At 38.1% G+C, this 23,668-nt stretch overlaps 1 protein-coding gene across 8 annotated transcripts in view; it reads left to right on the top strand.

The window, feature by feature from the left end:
• LOC105195391 (pleckstrin homology domain-containing family G member 5) overlaps positions 1-23,668 on the top strand; it is a 139,922-nt gene that overhangs the window by 60,837 nt on the left and 55,417 nt on the right. Inside the window, exon 1 of one of the 8 annotated variants that reach the window (XM_039458078.1) lies at positions 17,604-18,100. The exons of the other annotated variants lie outside the window; for them this stretch is intronic. Coding sequence (XP_039314012.1) covers positions 17,816-18,100 — 285 coding nt within the window. The 5' untranslated portion in view covers positions 17,604-17,815. Of the gene's footprint in view, positions 1-17,603; positions 18,101-23,668 lie in introns of those variants that run through there. 8 annotated transcript variants of the gene reach the window in all.

Below are 23,668 nucleotides of genomic sequence, written 5' to 3'. Positions count from 1 at the left end.
TGGTTGACGAAGACCTTGAGCATACACAGGGTATAGGTATGTTGTTTGCCGAAACGAAGAGTAAAAATACAAAGTGCATATATAGTAAAGAAAAAAAAGGGGGCTCTGGTAAATAGATAGGCGTCCTTCCACCTATCGAGGAGTTTCATTTCGATTTGCAGGAGACCTAGATCCTAGTGATTGATAGGAGATACGCGCGATGCGTTGACGCGGAGTCGCGCGACGCGTCGTCCTTGGCGGACGGCTTGCACTCACTCACTCACGAGGGGGTGGATTTCCAACGACGCTCGCGCATCCCCTCGCCGTGGAGCCGACCGGCCGGCGGGGTAGGTGGCTGCGTTCGAAATATCGGCCGAGGAGAACCGCGCTCTCGCGTCGGGTTCTCTCTTCAGTGCGACGCGCGACCTAACGCCGGCAGGACCGACGCCGCCCTCGCCCCCGTGTGAAGCTGAACGAGACCTGCGGAGCATCCACGAGACGAGAGAGAAAGCTCGAAATCGAAAAGGGTCGGAAATCGCCGCGGGACATCGACCGCATGGCCGTCGAGTGAGTCGTCACGTCGGGGAAGGATCGTGCGAAAGATATCCCGAAAGGGCTGATCTCTTGTTGGGAAAGACGGATAAAGAGGGAGAAAAAGTCAACAGAGGGATAACGAAATTTGAGCTGAGATTCTCTGAGAAAATTGACGCAGGCAGAATCTTCTTAGTCGAGAGTTATCGAACGGTTTGTTCAGTCTCGATTTATAGAAAAAAAATGACAGAATAATTTCGGCGGTACGAGAAACGCGATAGAGAATCGAATTGATCGCGCGGAAAAAGAACCGACGCGACGCGGGGAGGCGTTCTTAAAAATTTAAAGAACAAATGAATACGCGAACACCAATTGCGAAATATGGAAATGCACGAGCTATTTCGAGAATAAGACTTGAATAACTCGGAAAAACGAGCAGAAGAAAGTACCGTTGGGGAAGAGAAAATTACTGGACGAAACGAAAACGCTCCACTGCCAGAATGTCCTTGTCGACGAAAATTGAAGGTAAATTGCCGTTTATATATTGCGTGAGCACGCCTGATTCACAGTACTGAAAATCAAGTCTCCTATTTAGCAAAGGATGATATTGATTAAAACAATCGGTAGATGATTGTTGGAAACCCGCATCATATTGCTCGCCGATACATTGAAACACTATAAAGGTATCAAATTAATAAAATAGAGAGGTGGTAGGTACGGTAGAAAAAAACTTTTAATTGTAGCTCTCTAAATTCTCTCTTAAATGTATCCACTGTTAATTTCATGAAAAATATTATTTTATATTTTGGCAAAAACCTTTCCAAAAACCTTGCCCACGATCAAACTGATAATTGAATATTGATATAAACATTTGTCGTAGGCTATACATTTATTAGCACAGCGTTATTGCAAATTTTTATAGGCGATGTTTTTAATAAAAAGTTAACATTTTACAGTAAATGTTTGCCGTATCATTTTGTAGTAAATATTAATTACGAATAGCTGTCACAAGCACACTGGACAGCTATTAAAGTCTATAAACGTAATATTTACTGAATCAGTAAAAATTTAAATTATTAGTGTTTATAGATTGTTACTAAATATATCCTGATCAATCATACATATTAAATATTTTATATTTATATTTAAAAATAGAGATTTCTAAATTTTTTTTCTAAAAAATATTAACGAATGAGAAGAAAAAAGAGAAAACATGAAAGCATTTGTTATTAAATGCCGTTCTGTTTTGTCGCGAATGTATCGATGATTTATTGCATATAAAGCATTGATTTAAAAAAAGTTAAATGAATGTAGGATATTTCATTGCTAAACATTTGTTAAATAAATAAAACGTCCTCCTACGTCTATTTAATGCACGGAGGAGAGAAAGGGAGAGATATATATTATAATCCACGTTTTTCATGCATTTAGCAGGAAAATGGGGCAAAAAATCTGATAAAATGTAATATCCTTCATGGCGGTCTGTTATGTTTTGCCGCGCGTTGGTTGCACGGTTGTCTTTTTATCCCGTGGTAATAACCGTAGAGGAAAAATATTTTCAGAACGCATGTCGTGTAACTCTCATCGATATCCATACGCGCAATCGCGAGCTCTTTGTTCGCAAAAATTTGCGCGCCTAAAAGTTTGAATCGCAAAATCGATATGGTACGCAACATTAACGATAATTAAATCGTTTGCAAGCGGACGTTTCGTAGGCGTTGCAAATTCAGAAAATGTCAAGAAAAAACTAGGACTATATGGATAGCTGGAGAGAGAGAGAGGGAGAAAGAGAGAGAGAGAATGTAACATCGATATAAATATAACATGCGGAATTGCGATGCGATTTTTAATCCGTAAATATTCACTCGGGTTATTTATACACATTTAGTTAGCCTTTTCGATGACGGATTTCGACGTGTGAATATGCGCAGTTGGGTCCTGATCACTGGATTTCATTCGGACCGATAGCGGATTTTTTTTTTTTTTTTTGCTTCTCTTAATCACCGCGTGGATGTAACGTTTCAATATGATATTCAAGCAAAATCGAGCCCAAAATTCCATTGTGTTAATATCAATTAAATGATTTCCATTGTAACGTTACAAAATAGAGTTTGTTTTCCAGCTTCCCCCTTTGCAACAATTTGACACGCTTTGTCGTATCATTCGAAAATGACGCGCAAATACACAAACAATCCGTACAGTCGAAAATGATTCTCGGAAACCGTTTTCACAATTCTGATTGCTTTAATGTTACGCTGGCCCTTTTTGAGACTCGTGCAAATTTTCTTATTTCTTACAGAAAAAATTGTACTCTTGAAATAACTATACTTTGCAAGCCCCCTTAATACATGTTACTTAATGGATGAGAATGGATCTTCTTTTCTAGATATTCTTTGAAACCAAGAATGTAATCCTTCTATAACGAAGTTCTGAACAATGAGCTTTTATGCAGATCATGTTTCATTTGGTATTTGTAACAATTAAATCGTTATAAATTAACATAGTTCAGTACAGTTTTTGATGCTTAAAACCTTAAACATGTAAATTTCTTTTCATATTTGTAAGAAATTCTAGAGTAAAAAAAAGAAGTCCTAGAGTAAAAAAATCTCATATTATATATCTTTATAAAAATTAAGAATGTATCTAGTAATCTATCCTTTAGAATTTCCTGTGAAAGTTAAAAATAATTCTGTTGATGCTCATTTTAGAAAAACTCACTATAAAAATGAGAGAGAAATTGTCGTAAGTTAAAAATACAATTTTTTCGACGTTAGAGGGAAATATGTGTCACAAGGGTATGAGATTTACAGTGAAATACGCAGTATTACGCAATGTCACACATAGCATAATGTCCATCCGACTTTGCGTCCGGCTCGACGAGTGGTCAACTCTCGTTGGCGGGCAAAGAAAGCATTCTGCGTACGACGAGACTGCTGCATAAATTAACAGTTTCCACGGTGCGGCGAGGCAACGTCGTTCCTCGCTTCGATCGAACTCGCGTCCATCGATCCGCCTCGGTCTAACGTCGGCACGCGCGGCTGGGCCGCGCTGACAGCTGCACTCGGTCTCTCGAAATCGCTTGGTACCGCTTGGCAAAGCAATCCGATTCACATTGCCCGCTCGCTAGCTGGTCCCGCTGGACTTGACTATCAATTTCACGGCGATTTGAACGCGCGCGACATTACGGAGCTGCGGAACCGCTCGGCGACGGCGACGGCGACGGCGACCACTCTGCCGAACGCGCACAGCTGTCGACGTGATCGACAATTACGAGATACGATCTCCGTTATCTTACTCCGCATGCTTTCGCGAAAATCGAAAAGTCACTTCCAACTACGTTGTCGCTACGTAGTTTCTACCTCATTGGAAACCATCGGAGCATTCGGCTATACTTTTTGAGCGGAAAACTCAGAGATAGCGCTTTGCAAGTACGGGATCGAGAACGCGTGATCTTGGCGGCTGTCGTCGTCACTGGAGAGTAAAGCGGTATATATTGAATCTGTAGTACTGCGGGATTGCGTGTTAAACATCTATTGTTGTATGCCGGACTATTTCTAACGATATTAAAATAATACGAGTTGAAGGTTTTCGCGGTACGAAATTGATGCATTTTAAGCTGCGACCGTTTCATTCATTTAAGCGGCTTTTCTTTGGCCTTAGTGGAACAAATTTTGGGAACCTATTAGTCATTTTACAGTCAAAAGAGGATGCTTTGGATAAAATAATATAAATAATTATAAAATTTATAACCTGTTTAACTTCGTTTTTTCTAGTTGTCTTGATGTTCTAGTTAAATTTTTACCGAAGTTTTTTCAAGTAGTTTTTGATGAAGAATCGTTGAAATGCGACGCAATGTATCAAATACGTAAAAATTAAGAGTAAATCTGACAAGCTTTTGTGATTCGAATTATTTCTTGCAAATGAAGATCAAGTAAAGTAATGATTTCAATGGGTCGAGTCCTAATCAGAGATCAAATTTGCAAAATTAAATATTTTGCAGACATACATGTAATAATAAAATTGCAGAAAATATTTTTACACTTTATTTTTTGTAATAATTGCAATATGAAATCAATTATTGCTGATGTTTAGTAAAAAAATTGCAAAGTTATCATTAATTACCTTTTTAAATAAGCTGTCTAAAGAATCTCTCCTGAAATTGTGATAATCTTAGTAGATTATATTTAATACACTAAACACATAATAATATACATTAAAAATGTACATTAATATATTAACATTATTTATTTAATTATGCTGAACTGTAATTGGGATCTTATTTTATTTTAATCTTCTAACCGTGTTCGAATCTTTTTCGACTCAAACACTTGTAAAAATTCTTTTCGTATTAAAGTATTGTTAGTAAAAGGTTTAAGCTTTGTGATTTTTCTGAATATCTACAATAATTTTATACGTTTTAGTGAATAGAACAATGTTTACAATATGCAAAAATGTAACAAAGAACGTTTGAGTCCAGAAAAACCCGAACACGAAAGAAAATTAATTAATTTAAGTTTGATCCAATATTAATCGTCTAATAAAATTATTTAGAGAAATTTATAGACACTCTAAAAATGTACTGTGCTGATTATAGACTGTTTGTACATATACTGGAGAATGTGCGAGAGGCTATCGCAAAGCGTTTGCATCGAGTCGAATTCGGAGCGACGCGAGACGCGCGACGCATCTGTCATCCAGGTGCGAAACGCGCGATTGCAGGCGTTCTTGCACAGCGATCGTCGATATACATCCAACATTTCGCTTTATCGAAAACTGATTTACGTCGCCCTGAGCGCTCCGGCACTCAATCCTACCTCCCTATTGTCCCTCTATTATCCGCCGGCGCCGCGTCCAGTGTGGTCATTGCGTATACCGCAATTTCGATTCTCTCTGTCGCCCCCGATGATGCATGTCTCGCGCTTGCGTTGCGATCTATAGCAACGGCGATTTCAACGCGATGACGGATGTACCGCAATTCTCGGAAGAAACCTTCGCGTGGCGGCAGATGATGCTCTTCGCAGCCAGGATCTTGCCGCGATATGATAGCTCTGTGATATTAATTAGAACTTTGACGCAATATTCATCAAAACCAATAACGAATAAGAGTGTGATTCCATCGTTACTAAGGCGGGATACGACGAACTTTGTTATTATAATAAAGAAAACAATCATCTTGACAATGTCAATTAATATAATTCAAAAATTAAGCTAAATTTAAAACATTAAAAAATTGTTATGTTATTGGGATTTAAGACGTGTCTTTTCAAAGCAGTAACCAAGAGTAAATTTCATAGATTGTTATATTACTTTTGAGTGTTTGTGTGTTTGAGCAATTCTCTTTTTTGTTAATTTAAAAGTTATTCAATTTTTGGTGTGCTTTTATATAAAATCGTATAGTTATTTGTAAATTGTATGTGGAAGTAATATCACGAATTAAATCAAAATTTTTACGTGCATTAACAAAACTTTAATAAATATTTTTGTAAAAGTTTATTTAGATCTATTACTTGTTTAGAAGTTATTTACCTAAAACTGCAACAAAATATGTTCAAATTATTTTGTTGTTTTGTTTCTCGCAGCTGGTTTCAGAGCCAAACTTCGGTATTTGTAACCAAAATTTTTTATCGATAAAAACAAAACGAGAAAATAAACCTGAAAAGTCTGCAGTTTTTAAATTTTGATAAGCTTTTAGCTGATATTGTACTAAGCCAAAATTAGAGAGCAATTTCTCTAACCGAAACATCCAAATAAAGTGTTTTAATAAATTCCGCCTTAGTAATTGTGCTACATATTTTCACCTTGGTTACACCAAGATGAAATCTTTTGCGTTTCACTGCTTTTTCATTCGCGTGTTTTACGCGACTCAAAGTCAAAATTTGCAACATCAAAAGCATCTCGCAATTTCGCCGAAGGCTGGCAAATGTCATTGCATCTATACGCCATCATATCATACCGTGTATTATTCGCGCAAGTGTTTACGCGTTCTCAGAACTGCTTGTATCTCTGCTCGGGTCTTTTCTCGCGGGTCACATGGGTATATTCGCGCAATTCCCGGGCGTAATGACTCAGTGAACGCGCCAAGGCGTGCCGGGCGCGCGACGAATCATGCGATTGTACATTCAGCCATATCGATTCGCGAAACGGCGCGAAACAATGTTTCTGCTATTACGGAAAATTTCTTATTTCAGAGAGTGTATTTGTGCATTCCATTTAATATTACGGTATCCTGCAAATGCACTTTCAATTTTAAAAGGTCTTGGATATCGTAACATTGCGAAATTGTGTCGTAAATACTTTCTCTTGAAATAAATATGTAGCGTAAAAAATAACAAATTGTGAATTTCTCTCTCTCTTTCTCTCTCTCTTTTTCTCACACGCAATCATTTTTATATTATAATTTAAAAACAGTAAAATGTCTTTGCTTAATCTTATAACGTTATCTATTCCCATAAAATAAATCGATGTTACACAAAGTGCAAATTGATGTAAAAGTTGTAGAGGTTATGCGAAAAATATGTAAAAGCAACACTTTGTGAGCTCTCATATCAAAAGTGCAGTTTAGCGTAGATTAATCGCCAATCGAGCGAAAAGAGAAAACAGCGGTCGTTTCGCGAAAATTGATCGCGCGGATACCGAAAGCCTCGAAAGCTTGCGCACGAATTTTCTGAGGAAACGGGAGCTCTCGTCGAGAAAGTCTCCTCTTACCCGTATTTAAATTGCTTACTAATTTTATATGGATTCTCATTCTGCTTCCCCGTAAATCGTTTCAAGATCAATATCGCGAATGATTGATACGTAATCAAATTAGTGGTTCAACAGATTAATGTTGCATTTTATGGTTTGGCATTGTTGACACAGCCAGCTCACTCGACGCTTATTGTCTGACTTTTGAATCGTTGTAATGAATCGCTCTTAAATCCATCTTTGTCTTCCCTTATCGCATAGCTTTCGCACCGATAAAATTCACCATAAATTGCAGATTCTTAAGAGACGGGCGTTTCTATGGGCATTGTCAAGTCGGACAACAAACTTCCGCGTACCGTAAAAAGCCATGTAAATCATGATAGTGGCGTAAAGCATTGCGAACGTAAATCAAAACTTTGCACGATGTTGCTCAAAGAATAGACAACGTAAGCATTCTACTTCTAAGATCAGTATCTCTTTCCTGATTCCGCGGGATCGCATTAACTGTAAAATAGTCATTTGGGGTGACTTTTGCATTTTAGCTCTCGCCACAGCAATTTTTTTCTGATTTATACTTATCTTTTATTCAAAGATTTCGAGATCGAATTTATATAATCAAAAAAAATAGATTAATTATTATCCACGATTAATTCGTGTGAGATATAATTATTGCAAAAACAAAAGTACAAGTGTCTGTCTATTGCGTACTAATTGAATGAAGTAGAAATATTTATGCATCTCTTTGCATCGCCAATATTTTGCGCGCGTTTTCGGCTATATACGTTACACAATGTTATCCCGTAAAAGATCTGGATCGGACATCATTGGCGGAAAAATTTCAGAGTTATCTCGCCGTGTCGCGGTTGAGATTGATAATCTCTTCATGGTTATTCTATCTCGATGTGACATTAATAGAGCAGGTAATCAAAGTCGATGCCGCTATTTCGCGCTATCGATCGAAGGGAAGCCTCAAAGGAGCGGAGACCGCACTTTAGAGCGTGAAATGGAATTTCGCCGGGTATAAAAAGTTAATTGCAAAATCAGCCTCTCCGTCCCTGTGAGAGAAAACTTTCCGTGCAAGTTGGGGGATAGATTTGGGTAGCGATGATCGATGAGGTTGACTTGGCTCCGCGAGCGAAAAGAAAAGAGGCGAGAGACGCGAATTCTTAAGAAAATCGATGGAGACACGTACGGTCGAATTGCTTGTCAATCAAGGAAAGGAAAATTCGCCAACTACTTAATTAAATACATAATTAATGTAAACTTCTGATGGCCTTCGCTGAATCAAACGTTTTACTTTTTTGAGCAGCATTACGCAATTTTACACTTGTCATATATCAATTTAAATTCTCGTACTATACTAATCCATCTTACATCGATAGTGATAAAGCTGTTTAAATTTGCCGATAGTCGCTGCGCTATCAGTTAGGCGAGAGTTACGGATTACATTCGGCGCCGCGATAAAGTCCACAGGGATTCGAAGTCGGGCGGAATTAATTAGGGCGACTCCGATGAAAGTGTCACCGATGACATGATCGATATATTTATTCTCCATCGTCAGTATGCCAGTAGTTTTCCGCCGTCCCGACGAATTGAATCGCGATTCCCTTTATATGCCGGGAACGTCGTCAATAAAGAAAAATAGAGGAAAAATAGAACTCGGGGAAGAATGCATTTCGGGCAAGATTCGTCGCCTTCCTTCTAGCCACGAGTCTCGTAATCGATCAACGTCCTCAGCATCGTTCCTTAATGGCCGCCGAGGGCCACCGCGTCCAAGTACGTCGGCGAATCTTGTTCGAGCGACTTCATTCTCTGGACGAGTGTCACGTATCTCTTTCTTTCTCCCGTACGAAGCAGTTCAATGGCTACTTTTTTCGACCGCGCAGAACGCGACCAATTCGTCTCAAATCGAGTTCTTTCTCGTCCATTGAGATCTTGAAAGTTTCCAATAGCTCCGTACGGAGCATCCGTAAATTCAGGCACTAAATGATTATGGATGTGTGCGAGAATATATTTTGGGAAAGTCTTCTATCGACAACTAACTTCTCGAGATGCTTCCTGCAGTCTTTTTTCCAATGACCACTTTAACCCTCAACTACATTTATAAAAAGTCACCATAATCTACATCTATTTGTGTATATCGACTATTTTGAATTCGAAGCTTTCTTTTTGCTGTACCTTCTACAAATTTCAATTAATTTTATTTTAAACAAAACTGAATTATGTAGAATTCAAATCTGGGAGAAAAAAAAAGATTTTGAAACATGCATGAAAAATAAAATCAGGAATATGTATATTTGAAAAGTATAAGGAAAATAAACATAAATAATGTTTAACATAATAAAAAAATATTAGAAAGACATGAATTATAATTGTTATCACTTAATTAATGATTAATATAAAAGAAATTATAAAATGAGTATCCTTTTTAATTGTTACTTAAATAAAAATTGAAAAATATCTCAGCACTTAAAAATAATAAAATATTAATTTAAAAAAAATATCGATAAAATATTTCGCAAATAAACTGATGTTGTCAACTTTATTTATTTATTTTATTATTCGAAGCAAGTGCAACCAGCGGTCGCTCCACTTAATTACAATAAAATTGCGTTTTCTATAAATGTAATTATTTTTTTATTAAAATATTCAATTTCAAATGTTAGTGAAAAACTTTTGAATCTATATCATCCAGATCTAAATGGCCCAAACCAAATTTTTAACAATTGCAAAAATTCCATAACGCCAATCATAGAAGTATCAAATGATTAAAACTTTTTTCGAGTTTGAAAGACCCAGACATGTAGTTGAAAGTTAATAGTGTAGTTTTTAAAAAGAGAGAGAGAGAGAAAAGGGAAACAAACACCTTAATTAAGAAATAATAATTACATTTGGCAGACTATCTTAGACTATTAAAATTAGCATATGTCTGCCGTAACTTCTTGTCGTACTTGACTGCCTGTCGAAATTTTGTTTTTATTATTTATGTTGTACCGTGATGCGAGCTGAGAAATGAGAAACTGAAATACTCGACTAATTTTTTTTCCGCGCTAGGAAAATCAGACTTTTCACGTAGATACCGGCGGGTGAAAACTCACGTTGGAAGCCAGGACTGCATCCGTGCGGGAGAATGTAATTAATTCTCGTCAAGTGAATATTTAGGAGCGCATGACATTTCACGTGACACTTCGTCACAATAGGGCGAGGAAATGCCTACGCTGCACCACGGTTAGAATGCGGTTTTAATGATCGACTTTTCATAGATGATTTTTCAATAATATTTAGAGATTGACATTGTCAATATATACATGATGGACGTTTGAGCACAAGCGACATTTCGTGAATATGTATTTCGAGAGGTTCCACGATGTTTTTTTTATTTCTTTCGATTGCAACGTGCGATGGATCCTCGGTTTATTCCAGGGTCTATTTATTGGCAGTTTTCAAAAATTTCTTTCGAGAGAAAAGAACCCCACTGTCGCTAATCTTTCTCTCGGTATCGGATCTCTCTAAATTAAATCTACATCTTACTGGGATATTTTGAGTGGCCGCGAAGAATCCGTCATTTATCACGATCACAATTACACGGTTTTTTTTTTCTTTCCGGAAGGAGAAAAAAAGGGAGGGATACTTGCAAAACTTATTGCGTCGAAGAAGCGCCATTTTTCATCGCAAACGATGACTCGCGGATTTCGCACAGTTGGGACGAAATCAAAGGATCGTCCTTGCCGCGTGCAAAAAGCGCCTCTTTAAGGCTACGTTTTCTTCCACCGGTCTTTAATCGTGCCTCCGCGTGACCACGGTTAATGGCATGAAAAAGCGAAACGTCACTGCAAACTGGCAGAAATGGGTTGTATCATCATCAGCAAAAAAGATCGAGACTCGCCGTACGGAAATCGTTTGAAGCCGAAATCGGTCGAAACACGACGCGCCGTGATCTTGAATAACGTAAACGTCGATAAACAGCGGCGCGGCGATGGAGCTCGGCGATTTCGTACCTCTTGGGATGTTTAAGCTGGAAATCCGAGCCGGATTTCGTTAACTGCGTTAATTACGTTACGCACGCTATACGGTAATGAAATAAGCGTCGAGGAGCGGATAAGCGGACGTCCTCATCCGAAACGATGTAGTAAGCTCACTGGAGAGTTTCGTGAAATCGAAAAGTTTTGATCCACGTAGATTTTAATCGCAGTATTTATTTAGAAAAAAATCTCTTACACATATGTTAAAGAACGAAAATAAATTCATTGCATGATGTTCATAAATGTATGAAAAATAACATTTATGGGACATGTTATGTGGGGCTTTTAAAATATATGTCATGACTTGCAGTAAATTTGACGTTTAACAGACGGGCGTAAACCGAAAATGTTAAAAATTAAAAATTATAAAAGTAAATTAATGAGCAAAGAGCCTAGAGCTGAGTTAGTTTCCGTACTAACAACTAATTCATTAGACAATTACGTGTTTCATTCACATACAATGTTTTATGTTTGACGTTAAACTTTGTAACACAAATACAAATATATAATTTGATCGTTTTCATCAGGAATCTTGGATCAGGTCTTCTTCAGTGGTCACATTTCATACAATAATTGTTCAATTACGTTACGCTTCGCTAATTATACATAAAGTGCATTACTCGATTTCTAGTTTGTGTCAAGATCGATGAGAGTCAGAGAGACGTTAAAAATTCAAATATGATCATAATTTAAAATAAATTTGCCACTGGTACAAGGGTTGTGTAAATTAGGAATTGAGTGTAGGCATTTAACGATCTCTTATTTTACATCTGTGTTCGTCCATACTAATCGTTAGAATGAAAATGTTAATAGCTTCAAGACAAAATGTAAAAAAAAAGGTGAGGTTAAAAAATGAAGAAGATGATGGTGCGAGCTTATTCAATTAAAAAACCATTTTACGTGCAAGTTTTAGTGCGGTCACTATGACGCTGACCCACTTTCTCGTCAGACTCGTGAAATAGTCGGGAGAGGCAGGTAGATGGTAAACGGTAGGTCCACAACAGGTCTGCGATATTGCAGGAATTTCGCCGTTTGTGAAAGTCAGATCGCGAATTCCTGAGATTCAACCGGAGAATCTCCGGTGCAAATAAGCCGCGTCCCGATGTCTCGCGATACTGAAATTCCGTATGCATGTTGAACAGTTCATCGCAGCACTCACAGTTTTAGCTCGCACGGAATCCCGCGTGTGCGTGTGTGCACATCTTTTCGCGAGACTTCGCGTAAGCGCGCGTTTACTACGAGCGCCTTTAATTGAACTGTCTCTCTCTCTCTCTCTCTCTCTCTCTCTCTCTCTCTCTCTCTCTCTCTCGAACTCCGTTCCTGATTGATTCTATCGAGCCAAGACGCGTCATAGGACTTTGAGTCGTCCTTCACAAATTCCATGCATAGTCTCACGTAGATTAGGTAGATGCTCGCCGTATCGTGATTGTAGCGGCTCTTTCTCGTAAGTTCATGTTCTTCTCTGAAATCTAATTAATTCGCAAATTAAATAAGTAATTATATTTCTTCTCCGTAAGGAAAGAATATCATTGTCCAATCACTGCTTGAAAAGATTAAAAATTTGTCCGATTAATTGCTAGAAAATATACTCAAAAACGTGACAGATTTTTTATTATTTTGTATGCTTGGATTTGACGAAGAAAGAAATTTTTATCACAAGATTCTAAATAATATTTTGATATAAATCAATTTTTTATTGTCAATGTTTTATTGAAATTAAGTAACGATGATGCGTCGTCAAGGTATTTAGCGCACAAGTTTCTCAAAGGCGACCTTTGAAGGCGTCATCATTTTCACAACAGCGATGTCTTGACTCTTCAATTAAATCCGTATCGTAGATTGTAGAACGTGCATCTCAGCCGCCAAATCTTCCTTGGTGACCTAAATTCGACGCTCATACGCTCAATTAATTAGTCTCTATGAGTAGCACCCTTCTCTCCCACTAAAACACACACACATAGACGTGTGTGTATGTATATATATCCCCTCTCTTTTTTTCTTAATTCTAAAATACTATTTTTACTATTAATCAAGAGTTTTTCTGACATTACTATTCTGAGTGAAAATTTACTGAAATAATTGACAATTTTTTTAAACAACTTTTTAAGGTTATACTTTTTTTTTATAGATTGCAAGATGTTGGAATAATTGAAGTAGCACTATTTTAATGTAAGAAAAACTTATTAAATATTATTTTAACTATAAAAATTTTGATAATAAAAACTATACTACATTTGAATTAGCATTGGAAAATTTATTTACAGTAACACTAGGGTTAAACAAGTGCGGTAAAATTACATTTAAGTTTAAATTTCAAATTACATCGCATTCAAAACACGTTTTATTTCTCTTTTTCCTATTTAGAAAATAGATCTAAATAAAGAAGCACAGTAACAAGATGAAACTGTGTATGTGCATGAGAGAGAGAGAGGAGTGAGGAAAGGAGAGAAAGAAAACTAGCAAGAATTAGTCAATAAACCACGCAATATTGATATTCCTTCATTTTCCTTTATATTCAACCTATAGAATCACGCATAGTGTGTTACCTTTTATAAGAAAATACAATTTTGAGCAAAATCGTGTTTTATCTGATTTCTTTAATTTTGATAAAATCAGTTATACATTTATTTTGTATATTTCGATAGAATTCAAAGAAGAATTTTCCATATTATGGGCCGTGCATTATTCATTTGACAGTTTAATGATATTAAAATATGATACGCTGGGTAATGTAGCCAGATATAAACGCCGCTACATTTAATGAGGGGTGAGAATATTCATAACATTCATAGAATGCCTTAAGCTTTATCCTTTCAAAATTCTGATAAATATTATACAATAGAAGCCATAGCTATATCCTGATTTCGCTGCAATCTGAAGATTATCTTTCATTACTTATTATTTGTTTTGCTTAAATGAGATTTAACTGTCTACTGTGAACTTAGATTGTCAGTTCTAAATTTACAAGCGAATATTGGAACATAATCCTTTTTATATTTAGCCATAAGAAAAAAAGGAAGATTTTAATTGGTCTTAAGAAGAGCTCCATTTTAAATTGACCATAGAATCTGCAAACGACTAAGAAATGATTTTAAGAAGTCTTATGCATAAAGCTTATTGTATCTGCTCTGTAATTCAGCATTATTTCATTCGTCGTTGTAATACCAATATATCGCCGCGGATTTCCTGTAAATCCTTTAATCGAATTTTGCACCGTTAGCAATCCTATTGATGCCTTTAGGCATCTGAACGTCCTTTAGATTAGATCGTCCTTTGAGGTGTCCGACACCGCGAATTCTCCGCATTGTCTCACGAAAATGAAGGAATATCGATATTGCGTGGTTTATTGGCTAATTCCTGCTAGTTCTCCTCCCCTACCTCCCTCTCTCTCTCTCTCTCTCTCTCTCTCTCTCTCTCTCCCTCTCTATCATGCACATACACATACATTCATTATCCTTTTATGTCCATTATTGCGATAAATAATATTATAAAAATTTTTTTTGAAATTTCTAATCTAATAAGATATATACATAAAATTAAGACATACTGAACTTATTGCATACCAAGGTAAAAAGATATCAAGATGAAATATATTTAATTTTAGTATTTTTTTACAATCGGTATAGGTCCAAAATGAAGAGAATTTAATCGCAAACGCGATTAAATTTCTCGCATAATGATAAATAAAATATGCAAAGTTATGAGATGTAAGATCTATCCTGCGAGACTTGATTTTCCATCGTTATTGCACTGATGCATTTATTTATACTTATCTACCTCGTGCATCAGGCGCGCTCTGTTAGTAATAAAGCTCCTTAATAAACATGATCGATTCGGTTACGCAGATGCCAGGCATTACATCAGGCCGTCGTCGGAAATTAAAAAATGCGCTCCCGTGCTTTGAAAAGAGAGAGAGAGAAAGAGAGAGAGGAGGGAGAGGGTTGATCGAGGAGAGACGAGCGGATAATCGAGAGCTATCACGCGATCATCGCGAGAAACGAATGATAATTGCTGGCAAAACCTTCGATCGACTTCTCGTCGGGAGTGGTGCCCGAAGGATCGCGGCAAATTATTTCCTCGGCGGCGAGCCTTGAAACGACGCCGATCGATTCCTCGAAGGATAATAACACTCCTCCTGGCCTCCCGCGGTCTCTACGAGATACGCGGAAACGTCCTTGGCCCCGTTCGCGCCATTAACAGGCTCGAGGTATTTTTTTTCTCCGCTCCTGTTCGGAACAACCCTTACGCGAGGGTGGAATCCGGCTGTTAATCCGGAACCTCGTGCTCTCACGTCCAACTTGGACGTCGGACGCCTGACGAGTACAGATCTCTTCCGCAAACTTTCCCCTTCGAACTGTCTCGGCTGTCCATACCAGCTGTGGGCCGAACCGAGTTACTCTATGAGGAAATTCTAATCAAAGTTGCAGCCATTCGACTACTTACCGTACCGTGCGTGTCGGTCGTACGCGCGATAGGATCACGTGATCGCGGTCAGAATCAAGAATAGTATTAATCCAAATCTCGCTCTCGAACTTTCGCTAACGTCGTGCATATCTCGTTAATCTGGCATGCCTGAGCGGACTATCAGCGGCATAACTTACATTGATGTCTACACGTTTCCAAATAGATTTCGCCGAGATTAAGGTGAAAGGCATTCATGAGCTAATAAAGTGGACAGAGATCGAGGGTCAGATGTAATTTCCAATATAACGATTTTGACCTTTCGAATTCTCAATTGGAAAAGCGATCGCGATAGCCGAGGCGCCCAGTAACTTTGCAATAATTAGTTACATCGTACGCCGCTGTTATTTCTCCAGCAAGAATAATTTTTTACTTTATTATTAGTGGCGTCTTGGATATAATTAAACGTAAAGAAAATAAGAGTTCCTCGATTTTGAAGAATCGTCAAAAGAGAAGGAGGGATTGCTAGAATTTTCTCAATAATGGATGGCAGACGAGGCGCCCTAGTGCATGCCGAAAGCTCGCGATGAATAGAAACGCGTGAGGCGTTTCTTCAAGAAGCTCTCGCACGTCGATAATCCGTGCTGATAATTTCGATCGCGATTCGATTAGAGCAATCATTCGCGACGTAAACCGCCTGATGTGACTCTCCGTTTGAGGCGCGGAACGTGACATCTCGAATGAGAAACGAATATGAGAGGAATACGTGCTCCCGAGATGGCGACGAATAACCCGCTGTAATCTCCGGAACGTGAACTTCAGTGAGTAAGATGGAAGAGTCTCTCGCGGAATATTTGCCTAGCGAAAACGCATTTTGAAAATCACCAACCAGCACTCTTGCCACGAAGAGAAACTGCTGTTGTTATCTCAGTGTGGAGCAGAGCTCGGGAATCATTTTCAGGACAGCATAGAGCTATCGCATCGTTAACGATTGCCCTCGGTAATTTTACGCGAACAAATTTCAAAGACAAGAATCGAAAATTTGAAAATCAATTTGGAGCTCTTATGTCGTTGACACGTCCAATTTGTTTAGCGATAGTACGAAGCTGCTGCGAGTAAGTTGGGCTTCGCGCATAAGAAACGAGGATCCGAAAGATCGAAAGCTTCGATTTAAAAGCACCCTGCAAGAAACCAAAACGACTGTTTGTTCGGAGCTGTGACGAATCGAATTTGTTGTGAGGCAAACCGCCACTATAGCACAATCAGCTTAATCGTTATACGCTGCCAGGAAGCAAAGTATTCGAAGAATTTAACGCGAAACGTAAAAACGTTGTAATTTATTATAGAAGAGCGCGTCTCGGAGTAGCGGAAGATCAAGTGTTAAAAAATTTGGCTATCCATCGGGTGGAAAGTTTTCCGGGACGGCGAAACAGCAGTTGCGGAACTTAATCGATGCAGCACGAAGCGAGAGGAAAGTACACGAATAGCACGAGACACTTGACGCACGTCAAGCCGCGATACATATATGTACGTGTGAGTGTGTATGTATCAGTTTCCGTGTTTTTCTCTCGCTAGCGAAGATCGTGTAAAATTTACGGCGAGCGGTAGTACAGCGGTTGGAAGTCGCTACCACGAAAGGCGCAACCGTAAAAATTGCGCACAGCGTGAAAGCACTGGGAAGAATAGAAAAATAACCACGCGGCACTTGCTTTCCTCAATAAAAAGAGTGCACTAAAAAGGGAAAACAGAGGAAAGAGGAAAGATCGATCGAGCGAGAAAAGAGCCAGCTGTCGGGCGATCTCGCCGAAACAGTGTCTAATTAAGCCAGAGAGTGGAAGCGCCGGACGAGCACGTGGAGGAGGGCCCGACGGCGCGCAAGAGCGGCCTCATACGCGGTCTCGTACGCCGATTGAGCGGCGGCAGCGGAACGGGACGATCGGCTCGCTCGATTATTACGTGCGGAGGCGGCGGCGGCGGCGGCGGCGGCGGCGGCGGTGGGTCTAAAAGTGGCAACACGAGTCCCAGCGGTGGTTGCGTTCTCGCAGCTGGACAACAGCCGGTGGCGGGGGCCGATAGCACCACGGTGTCCGCATCCGGGACTCCCCTTGGTGGCCGCGGTACCCCGAGCCGACGGTCCAGCCGCGATTTAAGCCCCTCGAAGAAATCATCGTCGACGTCATCGGTAACCGGACAGCAGGATGCAACGATGGTGGCCAGCTACGGGGGATGGAGGTGGTGCCACCGCCGCCGCCGCCGCCGCCGCCGCCACCGCCGCCGCTGCATCGTCATCCGGTGGCGGCGGTCAGGATTGGCGGAAGCTAGTCGGCAGCATAAGGCGCAAGGTGCGCCGCAAGACTACCCAGAACAGCTCCAGCATATCCGAGGCTGCTCTGCATGACACGACCAATCGCAATCAGGATGACTTCCTCAAGGCCGCGATGAGGATCTTCCTGGTGGTGTCGCCGCCGATGGGGCGCATTCAGGTAAAATGCGCATATCGGCCTCGCGCGTATTCATGTTGCCGCTTATGCATCGCTGTGTTTTGGATGCGAATGCTAAACATTTTTTCTCGCCTGCTTTTCGATCCTTCAATCTTGATTTCCATCATTGATCAATTTCTTCTTTTAAAAGAAGATGTGTTAAACGAAGACGTCTAATACGCCAACATCAATGTCTAATTTCTTTCAAATTAAGTGCATGAGATGAATCTTCTTACGTAAGGTTGAAGCTTACATCTTGTCTACCTCATCTATCACGCTCTACACATAGACATCGCACGAATTTCTTTTCTCTGGCATAAATTGCAATCGCTACAATCTATAATATATCAGCGTACTCTTCTCTATTCTATTCTTTTCCTTCTATACTCTTTTCGGGCTGATTGGCGATTTACTGAATAAAACGTTTGACGAAAAGGAAAACATTTGACGCTATCTAGGCAGAAGATGCTTTCTGCGCAATCATACAACTCGGATCCAATTGAATGCTTTTATTCGATGAAAGGAGCTGATAATTGCCTTGCGGATCTGAGACTCAGATAGGATTTACTTTCCACATCCAAGGACAATCTGGTTTCTCATGATAAAAGAAGAGCTATCTTCCGCGCGCCATTCGTCTTGTTACTCTCGGAACAAAAAGGCGCCTTATTATTTTCGGACTTTAATTCCCTCGGCCAAATGCATTTTAGTCTCAATTTTGTCTGAATATATATATCGCATATATTATACATGTGTATACAAACTATCTACACTTAAGCACATATAATTATCTGGTTGTTAATATTTATTTATATTGAATTATTATATCAATACGTTAAAATCTCTATTTATTTTGAACGATATACGCCGGACGAATATTTATCATGCCAATAAAATGAAATTTTTATCAATTTTATTTGCGGCGATAAACAATAGCCATTTCGGTGTACCATTTAAAGACTAGTGGGAAATATGTCTCCGGTAAATCACGATAATTAATCTTGTAATACCCAACGCAACGAGTGGGCCGGCCATGCATTACAGTCATTCTCGCAATTACGTTTAACCGACGAGTGCATTATTCGTCAACGGGCTGTCCGAAACGAGGACGTTCTGTCGAGGATGGGCGAAACAAATTGTTTCTGTCGTAAAATATCCATGCTTGCGGAATACCGGGCGATTTCGCGGTATTGTCACGAGATTTTCTACACATTCCCGATATCAAATATCTTCGGATAGGTAGCTGGAGCCCAAACTATTGGAGAAATACTTGCAATATTAAAAATATCGGTTTAATTATATAGTACAAGTTCCAGGCACGCGTCCGCTGCCACTTAGCGTGCGAAATTCCCTCTTGTCGTCCTAGATTTCGGAAATTCCGTCGTAATACACCGTGGAACGATGTGTTATCTCGTTCCGCCGCTTCGTCTACCTGTTTCCGTCTGAATTTATCAATCATGCCTGAATGGGCGCCTTAGTCAATTGATCGTTCCGATTAAACAGCCAGCGTGGTCTCTATCTATGCTTCGGCTTGGTTGCTCAATTTCTTTTTTTTTTTCATTTTTTTTATTTTTTTTTTATCTTTTTTCGCAACTGAATAGACGTTAACGCGCAATATAACTCCCACGCTAATCATTTATCGTCGCTATTTGCACCGCGACCTTTCGTCTGATGTAACAGCTGCATTCGATGACCCGCTCTTCGACTACCGTAGTCGCGTGAATATTTGCACGCGATCGTATCGTTGCCGTAAGTGGAGGTCGATTAGAATAATTAATAATTTTTATCCAGATGTAGAACATTTCTTATGTATCCATTATATTAAATATTTATTGTTTCTCGGGTATTGTTAGAAAGTATCTTCTTCAATAAAAGAAGCTAAAATGCCAGCACTCTCTAGTGCATTAAGGACGCGTCACACCTATTTTCAAAATAATGAAAAAAATTGCAGATTGTTTTGTTGTATTTGAAAGTAATAAAAATTTAGCTGTAATTTTCTACCTTAATCAAACATTATTTTAATAAGAGGTAGAAATGTGTTTTAATAGAAATGCAATAAGAAATAATATATTGATTTAAATTATAAATATTAGCATTAATTTGTAAAAATGTGAGTGTGTAATGCATCCTTAAATATGCAATTTTTATCAATTTTAAAAATTATTATTACCAGTTTATACAGTTTGCAACATGTTTATCTGTTCAGCATATGTCAATTTATAGCGACTTTGTGCAAGAAAAAGGATTCTTTCCCTTTGAAGTGAAATATAAACGACATACTGTTTACGTTAGTACGGATGATTTGTATAAGCAGATTTAAAACATCAAGAGACATAAGACTGCTACGCGTAAGTAAAAATCTGCGAGGAAATCCCGCGTACAACCTCTGTGTTTCTTGTTACGCTACCACTTCACTCACTTTAAAGAAAATCTTTTGTAAAATCAAACGCTGCGCCACGTTGTCTTGGCAAAAAAGTCACTCGTTTCTCATTATAATTTCGGGAAAGAAATTTATAATCAAAGTGATTTCATAAAAAGAAACGTTCGAGCGTATTATCTTTAATTTTATATAAAACTGTCACAGTGAAAGCTAGATAACGTTGTTATTATACCGATCTGCTACTATTGTTATAAATTCAGAGATTGAGTAAATCTTACGGAATATCTGACATTTTCTGCTAGCTCTGAATAAGAGCGTAAAAAGTAAAAGATTTTAGATAAACTTTTTTCGATCGACTTCTTTTCTTTTTTTCTTTTTTGCTCTTTGACGCATCGCTTTGTTTCTTTGTTCGAACGTTTTTTCTGAACGTTAGCGACAGTAGATCAAAGATATCTGCTGACCCACTTTTGAAAGTGTTAGATCGATCTGCAGATATTGCTATGTGATAATATCGCAGTTGATGTAACAAGATATGTATAGGTACCTGCATGTGGCGGCACGCGTTAACGCGTTTTGGTTTATTTTTTGCGTACTATCACGTACAATTTTATCTTTCTGTTGCTCACGTCTGTTGGCCAGATTTTATTAAAAAACTCATGAATGTACGGTAAAAATAAATTTAACTGTAAGCCAATTATTTCAGTAAATATCTAAAAAATTGTGCCCGAATTAATTAGAGTAGCAACGGTTTCAAACACCGTGATTATTAAAAGTATTCGGAGAAATGTGGAGCATTTATAAAATATTATTGCCATTTTTCTTTGATGTTTCAACATAAAATGTGTGACGCACCACATGTGATATAAAATTATTTTACGATTTTTATTAGCTTTATTCATTTTTCTACATACAGATACTAATAAAAAATTACCATAATATTAATACTCTCGTTTTACTGCGCCAGAGTAATGGAATGAATATTTTACAGTAAAATTATTGTCGACGGCACATTTTCTAAAAAAGATTCGAGAACATCATCGGCGGCGATGATATATCTGCGATATCGAGTAGCTATCTCATCAATCGACAGATAATGTAAGAGAGATGGGGAGAAAAAGATAAATTATTTCTTTTTCGATCACGCTGAAGTAAATGTCGCGTCATTAGGACACTTCTATCGCATCTGCATGATTATTCTTCTTTTAAATATTTTCCTAAGATAGGGTAATTTATCATAAAATGTTTTCATAGTCCCTCTATTTATGACAAAGTAAATTCGACTATTGTACAAATCTTTATATGAAAGAAGTAATTATATTGGGAAGATAATTAATTAAAAAAGAGTAAATGACTCGTTCCTCCATTTGCTTATTTTTTATTGATTTTTTATTTTTTACATTTTAACAAGCGGCAATTTCTCAATTGCGCAAGCAAGCGTATCACGCGAAATATAATTCTTCTCGCGACCAAAAATAATGAGTAGTATATTACTCGCAAATCGAGGAGGGACACGATTACACAGTCTAAGCTAAATGGACCATCGTACTTTAATCAAAAATATATAACATGACCCGTGCGCGTCAAAGGTTATGAAACGATAATGAAAATTCCGTTGGCTTAGCTTCGTAGTATAGATATATACTAAAAGTGGAGTACAATGGTGGAGCACACACACAGGGAAGCTAGAGAGGGAAATATATCAAGCATCAAGTAGCCATCTTGTCTGATGGGGGAAGAGGTAGTGTTTTGCAAGAGATTGATGGTTGACGGGAAATATGGGAAGGGCATGTAAGAGGGATGCGGATCAGAAGGGTTCAACCGACGAGTGATGACACGTTGGTGTGTATTCATACGTGTAGCAACGTGTACGTGTATTCGCGATTTCACTCACCTCGGTTATGAAGTCTCGGGAACGAACGACGGCAGGGATAATCTTTGGCGCGATGCCAGGCTGCCAGCCGGTCTTAAACCGCAAAGGTTTTCCACTTTCCTGCGCGAGGACCTTCGGTATTATCCCTCCATCGTCATCGAATCTTATCGGCTTCAACAGTGCTTCTCAATTTCGGGAAATATATCGGCTTAAGAGGGAGACTCGCCCGTCTGCGAGCTGTGCGCGTATTCGAACCCAATTTTCCCGCCTTTCCGAGAGTTGAAATTGCTATCCATCACATGGTATCTATCGCGTACAGGGATACAATCCTTTTTTTTTGCGAACGTCCACGTACGCAGGAGATATATTGGAATTGAAAAAAAAGATTTACAGTTGCTGTTTTATAAAACATTAATTCTGTTTTCACAACAAATATAAACATATCTTTAAGTTTATATTCTAATTGTACAGAAAAAAAACAGTATCAAATTAAAACTAATGTATTCTATTTAATAATCATTATTTCATATGTAAGCAAAATTCGAAATTATACTCTTCCTGATATAATGAGATAATAATTGCTTACATATAATTTAATCTTCATGAATTTATTAATTCTAAATTTTAGTAAAATATTATAATATATTTTTATTTAATATTTAACAGTCATTTAAAGAGCACATTATTATGGAGCACATCATTTTGATAATAATAATAATTACAAACTTCTTTGAAGATATTGTTATTTCTGACTTTTTTTTCCATTTATAAAAATAATTGAATAATGAAAATGTATTTTTTTCAATAAGACTGTACAAAATTTGTTTATATAATAAGTAAATTATGACTGTTTAACGCTGTATAATCTCATTTCAATATTTAACAATTCCAAAATTAAAACATTCTCAAAACAAGAATATTCTTTTATTCTTTATCCGTGTAATTATTCTGATTTAAAACTTATTTGCAGATTTCTGGATAGAATTATTAAAAAAAAATTGCTTTCTTTATTACTGAAGATTTTTAAAGTCTCATCGTGCAGCCTTACAGAGCTGCAGTAATTAAATTGTAATTGTTACAAATGAAGGTTTCGCGATACATATACTCTATTATATCTACAACATGACAGCGTAAGCAACCATGCGCCGAAACACTTCGTCATACGAATCCTCCATTGTTGTACAACGTTCAGAATAATTGCAGCGGGCGTATTCGTCTCGAGGCAATAAACGATGACAAATCGCGTCGCGGCGACGCGCGCTAATTAGTTCCTCAGAGTAATTACGATCACGCTCGGAGATACGGCGGGTAACTTAATGAAGCG

Source organism: Solenopsis invicta, chromosome 15 (assembly GCF_016802725.1).
Source record: "Solenopsis invicta isolate M01_SB chromosome 15, UNIL_Sinv_3.0, whole genome shotgun sequence".
NCBI classification, from domain to species: Eukaryota; Metazoa; Arthropoda; class Insecta; order Hymenoptera; family Formicidae; genus Solenopsis; species Solenopsis invicta.
The sequence above is the reverse complement of the archived record's forward strand: the minus strand, read 5'-3'. Positions and strand labels throughout refer to the sequence as shown.